This window comes from Rhinatrema bivittatum, chromosome 7 (assembly GCF_901001135.1).
Source record: "Rhinatrema bivittatum chromosome 7, aRhiBiv1.1, whole genome shotgun sequence".
Classification (NCBI taxonomy): domain Eukaryota; kingdom Metazoa; phylum Chordata; class Amphibia; order Gymnophiona; family Rhinatrematidae; genus Rhinatrema; species Rhinatrema bivittatum.
In genome coordinates, this window is record NC_042621.1 from 220,211,954 (window position 1) to 220,228,522 (window position 16,569).

At 40.8% G+C, this 16,569-nt stretch overlaps 1 protein-coding gene and 1 long non-coding RNA gene across 5 annotated transcripts in view; one reads left to right on the plus strand and one right to left on the minus strand.

The window, feature by feature from the left end:
• Positions 1-16,569, plus strand: part of HECTD2 (HECT domain E3 ubiquitin protein ligase 2) — a 231,251-nt gene that overhangs the window by 172,720 nt on the left and 41,962 nt on the right. For all 4 annotated transcript variants that reach the window (XM_029609862.1, XM_029609861.1, XM_029609864.1 and 1 more), the window contains one exon: positions 9,586-9,692. In XM_029609862.1, coding sequence (XP_029465722.1) covers positions 9,586-9,692 — 107 coding nt within the window. The remainder of the gene's footprint in view (positions 1-9,585; positions 9,693-16,569) is intronic.
• The window catches only part of LOC115095747, a 49,443-nt gene continuing 47,469 nt past the window's right edge, over positions 14,596-16,569 (minus strand). Inside the window, exon 4 of the long non-coding RNA XR_003857858.1 lies at positions 14,596-14,658. This is a non-coding gene — a long non-coding RNA (uncharacterized LOC115095747). The remainder of the gene's footprint in view (positions 14,659-16,569) is intronic.

A 16,569-nucleotide genomic window follows, 5' to 3' on the forward strand; every position in this document is an offset into this window, starting at 1 on the left:
CTGCGGACTTGCTTCAGCTTGGTGTGGTCTGTTGTTGAGGAAGGATCAGGTTGCAAGTTTGTTGAGGTATTCTTGTGTGGTGTTATGATGAGTAGTTCGGTCTTGTTGGTGTTGATTGCAAGAAAGTTTTCCATAAGTAGATTTTTTATTTCAGTGAGTGCTGATTCCCAGGTTTTCATGGCCTTAGCAAGTGAATCCTTGATTGGTATATGAAATGACGGAGATCCAATTTCTTCAGTAGTTTACAGAGTGGAGATAGATAAACATTGAAAAGCGTTGAGGAAAGGGCGGATCCTTGAGGGACACCTTGTGACAGATTTCTCGGTTTTGACGAATGGTGTCCCACTTTGACGCTGTAAGTTCTATCTTTCAGGAATGATTGTATCCAGGATAGGGCAGTGCATGTGATTCCAATTTGTGAAAGAAGAGAGAGGAGTGTGTTGTGGTTCACCGTGTCAAATGCTGCGGAGATATCAAGTAGGGCCAGTATATAAGAGTTACCAGTATCCAGGGATTTTAGAATGGAGTCAGAAAGGGACACTAGTAGTGTTTCAGTGCTATGGTTCTTCCTAAATCCATATTGCGAAGGGAAGAGTAAATGATTTTCCTCTAGATAGTCAGTTAGTTGTTTGTTTATAACCTTTTCAAGTATTTTTGATAATAGTGGGAGGTTCGATACTGGTCGATAATTTGCGGGTTCAGAAGGATCCAGGTCTGCTTTTTTAAGGGTAGGCTTAATAATGGCATGTTTGAGTTGTGTGGGAAAGACTCCCTCTGTTATAGATGTGTTAATGATGTTGGCGATCGCCGGGGCTATTCTAGTAGGGATAGCCAGGAGCATTTTTGTTGGCATAATATCCACAGGGTGTAATGCTGGTTTAATTCTTTTTAGAATTGCTTCAATCTCCGATACAGTAGATAATTCAAAATTTGTGAGTGTGGGTGAATCATTTTGGGAGTTTGTTGGTGCTGGAGTTGTTGGCTGATATGAAATGTTTACGTTCTCCTCAATTCTCTGGATTGACTAAGAGGAAACCATCGCTAGCTGAGAGACCATTGCTAACATCATAAGGGTAAGGTCCTTTCATGCTAAGCACTATGACCAGATCAGTCTCACTGTAGACATCATTCTGCCTCCAGTAAAACAAAGAAAAGTTGGGCTCTTTGGTGCCGAAGCATCCAATAGCCAGTACAAATGCTGACATCACATTTGCACACAAGAAAACATTTTCAGTGCCATCATTCTTTAGCACAAGCTCTTTGCCAGCACTGTCCACAATCAAAGGTATCACATCTGTATTAGTGCCAACAATGTCTCTGTGCTGAGACTCTGATAAATCGATGCTGAGCAGAAAAAATTATCTCATTAAAGATCATTGTTCCACTGTCCTTACCCTGTCATCAATTATAACTGAGCAGCCATCTACAAATAGGAAAAGACAATCTCAACACAACATAAGACAATATTACTAGGCAATAAAAAGTTACCAACCTACTCTTTTTCACAACTTCACCCACAAAAACAGCAACAACAGCAGAGCAGGCCACATGCTAGGACAGAGCACCGGCCAAACTTCTCCAACAGTCAAAATATATTCCTAGCTTTTACTTCAATATCAAGAAAGCTTCCCGATCAGATCCAAAGTGTCTTCCAGTAGGGGAAAGCCTTCAACTCTTCAGCCTACTGTCTTCTGCATTAACAAATTGTCAGGTTTTTAAAATAATACAGTGAGGATATCATTTGAATTTCAAATCCTGTTCCCCCAAACAATCCTCCAAAGAATTGCTCCACAAAATTAGAACAGCTCTAAATCCTCCAACAAGAGCTGTTGGCCCTTCTCACTGCAAATGTAGTGGAACCAGTCCCACACAAAAGCACATATGATTCTACTACAAATATTTAATCATTCCAAAGAAGATGGCAACTTCCACCCCTCTATGAGTCTTGGATATCTCAACAGAAACCTGAAGTTCAGAACAAACTCTTTAGGAGTCACTAGGAGCCGTCTTCCCTCATTTGGAAATCAATGACTGTTTAACTGCTTTGGATTTCAAAGATGCCAACAAAAACATCCTGATTCACAAGGCTGACAGGAAATTTCTATGTTTCACTGTAGCCAATGAACATTATCAGTATTATGCTCTCCCTTTTGATTTTTCTGCAGCACACATGATATTCACAAAATGCCTTGCAGTTGTTGCTGCTCATCTAAGAAAGAAGTGTATTTGTTTTTCCATATCTAGACTACTTGCTCATATCCAGCTATACCCCTCAAAGAACTAATTTCTCCACGCTCTGTGTGATGAACATCCTTCAATTCTAAGATTTATCATCAATTTTCCAAAATCCAATTTGGAGCTCACTCATATAATAGACTTCATAGGAGCCTGCCTGGATACCACACACAGAGAAAGTGGTCCTTCCTCAGCAGGGAATAAAACTGATCAAAGCAATCCTCTTTCAGGTCAGAAACAGGTTTCTTTCCTTCTCTTCATGGCAGCAACAGTCAGTTTTACTGCTTTTGTACAACTTAATATGAGACAGCTTCAGTAGCACTTGAAGTTTTGGTGGAACCAGCACCTACAAGTACTTTCCCACAAAATAAATATATCAAACTCTCTCATTAATTCTTTAGCATGGTGCAAATCTGTGGAAGGGTCAGATTTTTCACCAACCTCAGTTTAAATTACATTAATCATAGATGCTTCCAACCAAGGATAGGAACTCACCTGAACATGCTTTGCAAGGAAAGATTGCCCTCAACTCTTGATGATTTATGCAGAGCAAACTTCAATGGCCTAAAAGTACTCAATCTCTGCTTAAGGTAGGGTGAAATTGGCATAGATTCAAACACACAGCCCAGTAGCAATGTTCTATATTGATAAACAAAGAGGAACAGACTGTCAATCTTAATCAAGAGGCATGCAAAATATGGAAATGGACAGTTTTTCAGAAGATTTATCTAATAGCTATCTCCAAGGAAACCAAAACTAAATAGCAGACACATGAAGTCACTAACTACAGCCACACAAATGGACATTAAGCCTTCAGGTAGCATAGAAACTATTTCAATTGTGGAACTTTGTAAATAGCTCTCTTTGCAATACCATTCAACAACAAAGTTCTCATCTATTGCTCCAGGAGACCAGCAAGGAACAGCCTTCGTGACAGATGCCTTCTGAATCCCATTGAATTGAGGGCTTCTTTATGCCTTCCCTCCAATGCCACTTATCACCAAGCCAATTCAGAAACTAAGAGAGCAGGATCTAATGATTTTGATAGCCCCTTTTTGGCAACGTCAAATTTGGTTTCCATGGCTTCAGTGCTTAGCTATTCATCAAGCAATAAAATTGAGAATATTTTCATTCCTGATTACCAGTGCATTGGGAATCTTCTTCATCCCAACTTTGTCTTTAGCTCTTACACGCATAACAATTAGCATGAATAAGTAGCCTCTGCTTACGTATTCCATATTTTAAAAAAGCTAAAATATATGTATATTTTCACTTTCGTGAGCACATACACATGCATAAAAAAAGGAGCAGTCTAAGTGTGTTCTGAGGCGGGGTCAACAATTATGCAAGTAAGGTGCTATTTTAAAAGACACTTTTGCATGTACATTTTCCAACTTACTCGCGTATTTTTACACCTGCTAATTATCTGTCATAAGTGATATTAAACGTGTTTAATGTATAGTAGAGATGTGCTTAGTTTTTATCTGCCAGGTCAGGCTTCGGGTCAGGTGACCCATGGAAAACTTTGTTTTCCATGGGTCTTTGAAATTGTCCAATTTGGCAAAAACGAATGCACGTCTCTATTGTATAGTACTGAGTGGAAGAGAGGTCTGTGTGAACTGAGAGATGTTCAGGCTGAAGAACCAGGAGGATCTCAATGACCTGGAGAAAGACTGGGCAAACTGGTTGACCAATTGCTTCAACTGATAATTTCACTCATGCGTATGTTTTAAAATACACCAATAAATTTAGACTTATGCGAGTAAGTTCTACTTTATTTTTCACATGTAAAATATATGCATGTATATTTTTTTAAAAAGGTAGGTAAAGTCTGCTTGTTCAATGCATTGAAATATATGGTTTTGATTCATTGCATGTATAGTTGTGCACTGGCCTACAAATGCAAGTATGTTGTGGGGTAAACATGCATATTTTATAATGTGCATATATGTGATAAACACATATTATAACATACTATGGTAAAACTACAGAAGGCCACATACACACATATATATGCTGCTGCATGCAGTTGTTTGAAAGTTATCCTCTATCTGACTCAGAATTTAAAACTAACTCAGAGTTTACCTTAGTGCTAGGGAGCAAACCATGAGAATTCGGGAAAAATTCCTATCTCCCAGCAACCTACATTAGCAATATTCATGAAAGTCCTAACTTATCTTAATACTTAAGTTAAAAGTCCTCCTACTGCTTGAGATCAAAACATAGTTCTGGCTCAACTATGAAATCACTGTTCAAGCCTATAGCAATAGTAACAACTAAAATTCCTTTCTTGGAAGGTTTTGGTTTTAATAGCTGTAACTTCTATATGAAGGGAAATGAGTTGCAAACACTGGTCTCATACTCGCAATATGCCCAAATTTTCCATGAGATTGTATTTTTTTTAAAACTCATCCCAAATTTTTTCCAAACATGGTTTCTCAATTTCACTTAAGTTGATTTGTTGTATTGCAAATGTTTTCCAAGACCTCACACAACTAAGAGTGAACAGGCTCTTGCCATGCTGGATTGTAAAAGATCTTTCTTGTTCTATTTGTAGATAACAAAGTCTACAGAAATTCTTCACAACTATTCATTTCCTTCAACCCAGTCAAACAGGGGTTCTCAGTTATAAAACAAACTCTTTCCATTGGATTTCTGATTGCATTTCTTGTTATTATAGTGAGTCAGGACACCAGCTTCAAAGTAAGGTGAAAGCTCATCAAGTCAGAGCTATGGCAGCTTCCTTAGCCCTTCTTTATTCTGCTTCCATAGAAGATAATTGTAAGGCAGCAACCTGTTCTTCTGCCCATACATTCACTGCTCATTACTGCCTGGGAAATACTTTACACCAAGAAAGCAGTATTGGCCAAAAAGTTCTCAAAAGCTTATTTAATTAATTCCTTCAACTGTCCCCACAACCTTTTCAAAACCTGAGTTCCATGTTGTTCCTAGCTATACATGGACATAACAAATATTTTTGTGCAACCGTCATCTTGGGAGTCCCCACTTGTGTGGCTCATTACTGTTTTGATTTTCCATGGAAAAAGCAAAGTTCTCTGTAAATAACAGGACAAACCAGCCAAACAATCCTACCCACCTCCCCTTAGAGTTAAAGGTTAGCTTGCTATAAGGACTGAGGAGACTCGTGCTGCTGCGGCTGCACAGGAACACCTACCCATCTCAGAATACCTTCTCAGATTTTCTGAATTCTGAGAGAGCTTTATTGTCTGGGCACTGTTGGATGACATTATCCACTCATGGCTGTTTTGTCCTGCTGTCTATGAATAACACATATTAAAAGCAACTTTATTTGAATTATATAGGATGAGGAACTGTTCATTCTTTGGAAATCTGCCCAGATAGAAGTCTGTGCAGATAGATTTATTTTCATATTAATCAAGACATTGTATTATCAAACCTTTTGTCGGAATCCTCAAAACCAAAAAGAAAAAAACATGTTGTCGTTTGGGATAAAGGAAGGAACTGTTTGTTATGGTTGTGAGGTGTTGGAGTGGATTCTTGGGTACTGCAGTGATGGCCACTCCCACGGGGAGGAGCCCCATGAGGAACTGCAGTACCAGGCTAGACTCTTGCACGCAACACAGAGAAGATAGTTTTTATTGTACAGCATGGTGGCACTGCCCGGGAAGTGGACAGCAGTGAAATGTAGCTCCAACAGTAGTAGTCCAGGGAACCTCAGCAGAGAGGAACCGTCTCACTCTAGAGTTGTTGGAAACAGCTCGGTGAACAGGAACAGGTTCCGGATGTAGAGCGCTGAAGCTAAGATAGACTGATAGATTAGTACTCACTGAAGCAGAAGCTGTATCTTTGGAAGTCCTGGCAGGTAGAAGTTGTAGAGTGGCAGGCACCGGGTTAGGGAGAGCAGGCCCTCGAGGAGTGAGTACCTGGGATCCCAGGATAGGCACCTGAAAGAAAGTAGAAGGGCCCCCGAGGAGCGGGTACCAAGTTAGTAGAATTACCCCGAAGGGCGAAGAGAGCTTCCTGCGGCAGCTGGGAAGCGGCAGAGCAGCTTAGACCGGAGCAATTCCAATCTTTGCTAACTCAGATTGTTAGCAAACGAAGGGCAGGCTAAATTCCAGGATGTGATGATGTCACTCGGAGGGGAAGCCACCAAGGTTCCCGCCATGAAGTGGATAAAGACGTGGGTGGCGTGTACGCGCGCACCCTAGGAGGCCCTCAGGAAAACATGGCAAAAGCCATCGCCGTTGCTGATCCGGGGATGCCGGGGAGAGCAGCATGAGGATGTGGTGGCAGCCAACTTCCCAAGGCTTGAGGAGAGAGAAGGAAGAAAGGTGAGGCACAAAGGTCGAAACGTCTGAGACCGGACGCAACACTGTTCATAAAACCATTTTGTCTTGGTAGAACTTCACAGAAGGAGAAAGAAATGATAAAGTTTTAATCTCACTCTTCTGGCTGAGCACATTTCCACCAAAAATACAACTTTAAGAGTAAAAAAAATATAAGCTTTGGATTTTAAAAGTTCAAAAGGATATTCCATTTAATCACGCAACACAATGTTCAGATCCCAAGGAGAAACTGGGAAAGAAAACTTGGGCTTAACCAACTTTGATGCCTGTAACAAATAACATCTAAGGGGTAGATGTTCAAAGAAGCTCGCGGGCGTACATGTGCATGCGTTACCTGGCATGCACACATGGACACCCAATTTTATAAAATGCGCGCATGGGCCAACGAACATGCGCACGTGTGCTTGCACACCTGTTTAAAAGTTACTGTCTCTATGTTCTAGAACCGAGGCATGTATCAAGGCTCTGAAACAAAAATTCTAAAATAGATGTAATAGAAATTTTGGAAGTAATGACATTCATATTACATCAACTTGCACATTTTTTTCAAGTATAGTAGATTTTCTTGCTGCCAAAAGGCTGTAGCTACAAAGAAAAGACATGCATGATTACATGTGTTCCCAGAAAGGAGCTTCTACATGTTTAAAAACCATCAATGGAGTCTCTTGTTGCTGCAAGGTACTGAGAGCAGAGCCCAGCTGCTGGCTTGGATCTGAGCATCAGGCAGTGGTGACTTTTCTATGACACACTTGATCAGGTCTGAATACATGCCAGTCTCCATGGCACACTGGCTGGGAAACACTGCTGTAGAGTCCTCTGAAGAAAAACTGTTATGTCGGTTTCTTTTGTGATTTTTTTTATTTCCTAGATAGTTGGTAAACCTTATATTTAGCAATGCAGCAACTTGATATTGTAGAGCTACATGGGGTTCAATATCCTTTTTTAAAATATATTTTCAGACTTTGCAAATGCGTACGTTCAGAAATTAATAACATTAAGAAACATGACTTTCAGGAAAAAGGAAAGTTATCAAAGTCTCAATAGAAAGGTGGAAATCTAACAAAGAAGAACAATCTAAGATAGAAAAACATTATATGAAAAAGCTACCTCCTAATCCAAAGTAACATAGAAACATAGATAATGACGGCAGAAAAGCACCAATTGGTCCATCCAGTCTGCCCAGCAAGCCTATGTTAGCATCTGCCATGCCATGCAGGTCATCTCCATATTTAGTTTCCAAACCGTCAAAGTCAGGGCCCTTCTAGAATGCTGTCTGAGTCCAATTCCCTGTTACCTCTTGCCGTTGAAGCAGAGAGCAATGTTGGAGTTGCATCAGAAGTATCAGGCTTATTGGGTAAGTGTAGTAACTGCCACACCAGCAAGTTACTCCCATGCACTTTTTTCTTCATTCCCATCCTCTAGCCTTTAGGGATCCACAGTGTTTATCCCATGCCCTTTTGAAGTCTTTCACTGATTTAGTCTTCACCATCTCCTCCATAAGGGCATTTCAGTCATCCAGCACCCTCTCCATGAAGAAATTGTTCCTGATGTTGGTTCTGAGTCATCCTCCCTGGAGCTTCAATTCATGACCCCTAGTTCTATTGATTTCTTTCCAACGGAAAAGGTTTGTCGATTGTGCATCATTAAAACCTTTCAGGTATCTGAGGGGCATGCATATTTAAGTTCTTCAATCTCTCCTCATAAGTCATTTGATGGAGATAGATATTCAATTCCCTCTACTTCCCCCCCGCTTGTGGGAAGTAGAGGGAGTTGAATATTGTGTGTGTGAGTGGACAATTTCACTACCATCACGCTATCCCCCCATCTCCTACATGACCAGCAGCATATGCTCTGTCAGAGACATCTTTTTAAAGATTTTCTTTTTTTCATCAGACAGAATGATTCAATTTCAGATGAATATATTCTCACCTGGCAGTCATGATGTTTTCTCCCTCTAGGGCATTTTTTATGTTTCTCAAACATGACTATTCAAATATATCTCAGCAGTAAGGAAATTTTGTAAAAGGAAATGACTCCTGTTATCATGGTTACCATGAGAGGTAACTCTGTGGTTCCTGGTCAGCAATTCCATCTCCATGGAGAATCAATACTTGCATTCTCAGGAAGAGCTAGAAAATTCTTTGAAATCTCCATTGCTGATAAGTTCATTATTTTACTCTTCTGTTTCAAATTCTGTGAGGAGAACATTGTACACAGAGTCCTACTCTACTGACCAAAGAACAAAATGAGGAATAGCCACAATGGTGGTTTCATTGGGAGGTTCAGAATTCAGCATAAGATTGCAGCAAGGAGGTACAGTTGGTCAGATTCTCCACAGAAACAGTATATGCAGTGGATTCCATTTTCAAAGGAGTTACACACGTAAAAGTAGCAATTTTCGAAAGCCCATTTACGCATGTAAAGCCTTTAGAAAATTACCTCCAATGTGTACACTGAGGTGGGAATGTAATGGTTGGTTGTGTGTGGATCACATGAACATGCCCTTAACTTTCAAATAGCTAAGAATATTGTATGTCTAATATAAAAGTGAGCCTCAAGTTAGATACTTTTGAATGTGTATATTAATATAATTGTTTAAAGCAATACTCCAGACTCCCCTTAGAAATCTGTAGTCCTCTATCCTTCCTTTCTACTGCTTGGCTCCCCCTCTAAAAACCTCCACATCTCCGGCACCCTCTGCCCCGGCGAGCCTCTATTTTACCTTTCCACCACAAACCTTCCACTTCTCCATCCTTCCCATTAATATTGTACTTTTGTAAACTTAAATATGGCATATTGGTTATAAGCACTTCTATTCCTTTAAATTTAAAATTGATTATATGCCTCAAAAAAAGTATTACTTATTTATACCTATGTTTATGTATAAAGGTTGTGCTTTATAAAGATAAAAAATTTGTATTATGTATCTATTTAATTTAGCAGACAACAAAAGTTTCAGTTCTGTATATCAAATGAAAAACATACATAACAATAAATGAAGAACAAATATTTTTCTTTCCAGAATATGTACAGCTTTATGTCGACTTTCTTCTTAATAAATCCATCTATAAACAGTTTGCATCTTTCTATTATGGATTTCATAGTGTCTGTGATTCAAATGCATTGATGGTAAGCATAATGTGGTTTTACAGCAATATAAATGTTCATGTTCGCATTATGGAAGTAATTTTCAAAAGGATTTATGCATGCAAAACTGAGTTTTACACACACAAATAGGCTTTTGAAAATTGCCCAGATATATGCTACTTTTATATGTGTTAATACTTTTGAAAATCCATTCCTATGAGTCTGTTTCCCTTTTCTCATCTAAAATAAATAACTTAAATATAACATTTTGAGTTTTGCTTCTTGAATTCCTAGACATAATGCAAATTATAAAAATTGTAATATTTGCTGAGTCAAGAAGACCTATTGTTAGACTAGATTAAATCAGTATAAAAGCAGAATGGAAAAATATCTGCATTTAGCATATATACTGTTTCCATGATTATATAGCACCTCTGCTTTTCTTTAAAAAAAAAAAAATCACTTGAAAATTTGCCACTTCAAATGTTAACAAGAGAAAAAAATCATAGCCTTTGGTAGAGTTCAGCTAATTTCTTGTGATTCCAGAAAATCTGTTCTTTCACTACTAAAAAATGTTCATCAGCATAAAAGGAGTTCTCAATCTGTCAATCCTGTTGTGGAACCCCATACTTCTGTTCTTCAATCTTTATTTGTCTGCCTGGTAGTCTTTATCTGCTATCAATTTCTCTGTTTCTATATAATCAACTCAAAAAAGCTTGGTTATATTAAGATACTAAAATATTGCACTCTATTCACAGTAAAAGAAAATAACAGTTAAATTAAAAATTCTCTCTGAAATTTGGAACTTGGTGATTCTAAAATATTTGTTTTCCAGCAAATTCTGCAGCACCTGTCATGTCCAGTCAGGAAGTCCTGTGCTCGTGCAGCACCCCCCAAGGCACATCAGGGGAATTAGAGCATAGTTAAGTGCATACTACTTTAAAACAGCCCTGAAATCTTGGACAAAATAATTTTCTCCATGGACAAGCAGAATAAAGTCAGCCACTCAAGTAATCCTGATGGCAGTTGGATGAAAAAAGGATTTTCTGAGCATGTATGGGCCTTCCCTCGCAGCTACATGAGTCTCTTCAGTATTTTTTTTTTCTCCATTTGCTCATGCGAACAGACAAATTTTTCTGCCCTCCTTTTGTGGAATAACTCCTCTGACTCCAGGCTATCACTTGGAATAAGGTTAACTGTTAGTGGACCACTCACCCTTTAGCCCTTATCCAAAAACAAAAGAACACGCTAATCAGTGGAATCCAATAAAGATGCACCCAAGATGTATGAGATGAAGCTTCCTGACAATAAACAGGATATATTTCTTAATAACAGACAAGATATATTACCATGCTTTTTTTCTTATGGCAATTTCAGTGGCCCCAATCTTTCTGGAATAACCTTTTCAGCTATGACCTGCCACTTTACTATAAGGTAAGTCTTTAATAGCTCTGGCCCACCCTCCAGCATCTTATATTGTCCCTTCAGTGCATGGCCAACTCTGTTTTCAGACAAGGAAACAGCATATACTAACTAGAGATGTGAATCTGAACCGGAATCTGTTCCGATTCCAGTTCCGATTCACATGGTGATTTTTTTTTGGTCTGGCCCGATCGGGTTTTTTTTTATCGGCTGCGCCCAAGCCGATAAACAAAAAACCCACCCCGACCTTTTAAAACTAATCCCTTAGCTTCCCCCACCCCCCCAAAACCTTTTACAGGTACCTGGTGGTCCAGTGGGGGTCCCGGGAGCGATCTCCCGCTCTCAGGCCGTCGGCTGCCACTAATAAAAATGGCGCCGATGGCCCTTTGCCCTTACCATGTGACAGGGTATCCATGCCATTGGCTGGCCCCTGTCACATGGTAGGAGCACTGGATGGCCCACGCCATTTTTAAAGATGGCGCAGGCCATCTTTAAAAAGAATTTGTGCAAGATTTGTGCAAAGGATATGTGCAAAGGATTTGTGCAAGACGCCAGATGTATGTCCTCAAATTGGATTTGTGCAAGACGCCAGGTGGATGTCCTCAAATTGGAAATAGTCTGTTATAGTTTGTAGATCTTCAGCATCTTTATTCTTGATCTTCTCCTTGTTCCTTTCCTGTGGGAATTCCAGTGGAGTGGGATCTAATGTCCAAACAGCAGCTTGGGCTGTTTCTCTGCTCTAGGTAGGAAGGAGGGCAACAATTTTCCTGCTAGGCAATTAACAGAGTTGCTCCTTACAGCACGTCACCACCTTGATGGGCAGGTCTTCCCTATCCCTGGGCATCCCTATCACAGGGTTCCCCGTTCCCTGAGTCCAAGAAAGGCCCAGGTGTCCAACAAGGCTCCTACCATGTAAAAGTCCAAAATATTCCCAGGACAATCAATCTGCACCTTAGGAGAAGAGTACAGCAATGAAGCTTTCGACTCATCCCAAAAGATCCCAGGCAAGATGTAGTCCAGGTCCCCAAGAGGTCAGAAATACAACTGAGGCAAAAATCTACAATCTTCCTGTAAAACTGCAAATTATACTGCCCCCCCCCCCCCCCCCGAGCTCTTAGTGGAGAGCTCCTATAAAACCTTTGAAATAGGATGCCCATTCCAGCACCTTCAAAGGGAGTGGCCTTCACATGAATGAATGCTCCCCTGATTATTCTTCACTAACTGCATGAACTAGTACAAGGATTTACTTTTGTTCCTATGTAATCCCTCCCCTGATACCTGTTTATTGTAATTTCCACCTGCCGTTCTGCTGTAAACCGATATGATGTCGCCACTAATATCGGTATAGAAAAGTTTATAAATAAATAATAGTAACAGAGCCATAGAGTCCATCACATAGGCATGTGAGATGCTGGGGCTTTCCATCTTAGCCGTGTTTATTCATATCGGATTGGCTGGGTATTCACTTTTTGGAGCTTGACCTGGCTCATCTACTGGCACCTGCTTTGAAAAGTTACAAATCTATATGTTTGGTTTTTGCTGTTTCTTTTGTCTGTTTAGGCACTGTCCCCGCTTGGCTAAAGGACCCTGGCTTGCATCTCTAAAGTTTTGTGGTCTTTGGACAATTTTCCAGCCCTGCTTGGATTGCTCCTTTACTTCTCTAAACTCCCCTCCCCCACTTTTCCTGCTCTCACTCGGAGCAAAAGCAGAATTAAAAAAAAAAAAATTGTTCAGCTTACAGCGGCATAGCTTATCAGCGTGTGTATCAGTAACACAGGAAACCATGATTTAAAGAAAAAGGAATATATATTGGCCACTGACCACTTGCTTACAATCTCATCAGTTGACCTTTGGAAACAAGAGGAACCTTTCAAAACCTGAAGGACCTTTTTCTAAACTGGAAGGCAGAGTCAGAACCATGAGTCAACATGCTCTTGGCACAGACTCCATTCCTCCCTCTAACAAAGAGGGAGGTAAATTGTGTACTGAACCATTATAACGGTGGCTTTGCACCATTACTAATATTCTCCTTCCTTGCCTCTGGTGGGAGTGGTTTGCATTTTTGGGGTCCTCTCCAGATGGTGCCCATTCCCCCATGTTTTGACATTGGTCAGGGCCGACTTACATTCTGAGGTATAGCACGCTCAGTTCAAGCTCCTGGCTTGTGGTTTTTAGGTTCTGGAGTTGAGTTCTTGTTGCCGGTTCAAGGTTTAGAGATGATTCCTGCTTTTTTGTAGTGGTGGTCCCGATGAACTTGCTACTAAGAGGATAACAGAGGACAAAATCTTATTTCTGCACCCTCCTGATCAGAAGGATTTTTGGACTTGCAATTGTGAGTTTGTTTTTCTGAGGTTTTATCCAAACGGTTAACTCAGAAACCTAAGCAGTTATGTTTGAATATAGTCGTTTAGGTGTTTAAGTTAAATGGCCATGGGTGGCTGGATAACTTGCTACTTATCCAGATATCTTCAAAAGATATCCGGGTAAGTAGCATTGCCCCATCCCCCCAAAAAAGTATTAAAGGGGCCTATGGCTCGATTTCCTCTCTCCCCCATCTAATATTAAAAATGTCTAATCGAGCCTAGCAACGCCCCCCCCCCCCCCATGTCATAAATTAAAAGTCCTAGGATCGCTGCAAACCATCCATCCCCCCCCCCCCCCCCCCCCCGCCAACAAACTCTTTCCTCAGAGCAAACCTTACAACCAAGGCCAGGCCCTCCACAATATAAAATAGCACCCTGCCATACCACCCACTTCCCGAGGCCTACAAATCCCTGCTGGGAACGGGGTCTGCACTAGAAGGATACTAATAGCACTGGAAGCAGAAAGTAAGTGTAGTTTACGCTTCCAGTGCAGCTTTGACAGAAATTGCATTGGACTTCGCTGGGAGTGGGAGAGTGCACACCCCACTCCTGCCAGGGATTTGTAGGCCTCAGGAAGTGGGCAGGAAAGTCTGGGGGTGTTGGGGGAGCGGCGGGATGCTTTTTTATATTGTGGAGGGGGGATGAGAGGGCATGGCCTTGATTATAGGGTTTGCTGTCATTAAGGGTTTTGTGCGGGGGGGGGGGAGGATGGGGACGGCTCTCAGCAATCCCTTCACATTTTTTAATTTATGACACGTGGGAGAAGGGAGGGGGATGCAAGGCAAGTCTTGCCTCACAAATCTGCTTTATTTTTTTGAAGGAGTTATAAATGTGGATAAAGGTGAACCGGTAGATGTAGTGTATTCGGATTTTCAGAAGGCGTTTGACAAAGTCCCTCATGAGAGGCTTCTAAGAAAAGTAAAAAGTCATGGGATAGGAGGCGATGCCCTTTTGTGGATTTCAAACTGGCTAAAAGACAGGAAACAGAGAGTAGGATTAAATGGGCATCTTTAATATTAGATTAGCGGGGAGAGGAAATCAGGCGAAAGGTACTTTTAAATCTTGTTTACAAAAGTACTACTTACCCAGATATCTTTTGAAGTTATTTGGTAGCAAGTTATCTGGCCGGATAACTTTAGACCTGCTTGGAAGTTGATGTACCCCTCTATAGGTCCCTGGTGAGACCTCACTTGAAATACAGTGTACAATTCTGGAAATCGCACCTTCAAAAGAATATAAACAGGATGGAGTCAGTCCAGAGAGTGGTTAATAAAATATTTAGTGGTCTTCATTCTAAAGCATATGGGAATGGACATAAAGATCTAAACTTGTACACCCTAGGGGAAAGGCCAGATAGAAGAGATATGATAGAGACATTCAAATATCTAAAAAAATGTACATGCACAGGAGGTGAGCCTTTTTCAACGGAAAGGAGTCTCTAGAATGAGGTTTCATGCAATGAGGTTGAAAGGGGATTTTAGGAAATAGTTTTTTACATGGAGAGTGGAAAATGCATGGAACAGCCTCCCAGCTGAAGCGGTGGAAACAAAAACAGTATCTGAATTCAAGAAAGCATGGGATAAATACAGGGGATCTCTAAGAAAGCGATGAGAATTATAATGCTAAATTAATTGGACGGAAGGACAACCTAGATGGGCCATACTGTCTTTTCTGCCATCATGTTTCTATATGATGCCTTCATGGTTCTATATGATGCAACTCCAACACTGCTCTCTGCTTCAACAGCAAGACGTAACAGGGAATTGGATTCAAACAGTAACCAACAAAGGACTGACTTTTCTGGTCTGGGAAACTGATAAGCATGGGGGTGTAACCTACCATGGCACAGCAGATACTACCATAAGCTTGCTGGGCAGACTGGATGGACCATTTGGGCCTTTTCTTTTGTCATTTCTATGTTTCTAAAGTTATCCAGCTGAGGGCCTGATTAATCAAGGTATTTTCCCCATAGACACAGAATGAAAGAAAAGCTTTAGTGAATCAGGCAATAAGTTAGCCGGATAACTCAGCCCCTCCACGGAACACCCCTGTAGCACCACTTTTCTATCCGACTAAATTATAGTTGGATAACTACTTATCTGTCTATAATTTAGCTGGATACATGACTGAATATCCCTAATTTTGAATTCTCCATCTAAATGGCTTTTGAATATGGACCTCCCTAAGTCTTAGAGAAAGTCTTAACAATGCTTTTTTCTTTCAACCCAGTTAAGCAAGGGGTATCTTTAAACATAGTTCTATCAACTTGGATATCTGATTGCATCACATATTACTGCAGTCAGGATTGCATCTTCAAAGTAAAGTGAAAGCTCATCAGGTAGGGCTATCACAGTTTTCATGGCACATCTTTATTCTGCTTGAATAGAAGCTATCTGCAGAGCTGTTGCTTGGTCTATCATACATATTTTTACAGCTCAATACTGCCTAGATAACGCTTCTAGTCATGACAGCAGTTTTGAATAGGTGGTTCTTAAAATCTTACTTAATCAGTGTCTTCAACTGTACCTTCCAGCCACAAACTAATCAAATGCAACTCTCAGCTTGAGCATCCCCATTTGTGTGGCTGACTTTATCCTGCTTGTTCACAGAGAAAGCAAAATTGTGCATCTGTAGCAGGTGTTCTGTGTAGACAGCAGGTAAATCAACTACACAATCCCATCTGTCTCCCTTTAGAGTTAAATAATAGCTGAGATCAAGATGGCCGCCGAACAGTGAGGGTGTGCAGAACGCAGCTCCTACCTCGTCATATTTTCCTCCAGCCAACCTTAGAGAATACTATTTTCTTTGGACAGATTTTCTTGGCGTTTCTTTCTTGTAAAGATGCCGCACACAAAGAGGAAGGCGCGGATACGCGAAAATACCTCTACTCCTGATTCCTTGAGACAGATGAGGATTGAAGCTGCTTTCGCGCAGACGCCATTGCTAGACCCGGATGTTGTGGTCGCTGGGGCTGCCTTGGAGCAGCAGAGCAGCCCCTTGACTTTTGATACATCTTTAAGCCCGGGATATCCAACGACTCCGGAACAGCCAAGGAGACCCACAGACTTAGAGAGCGCAGCCCAGAGAGGAGACGGAGACTTCTCCTCGGTGAGCCAGGAGGAACCGGGCTCCAG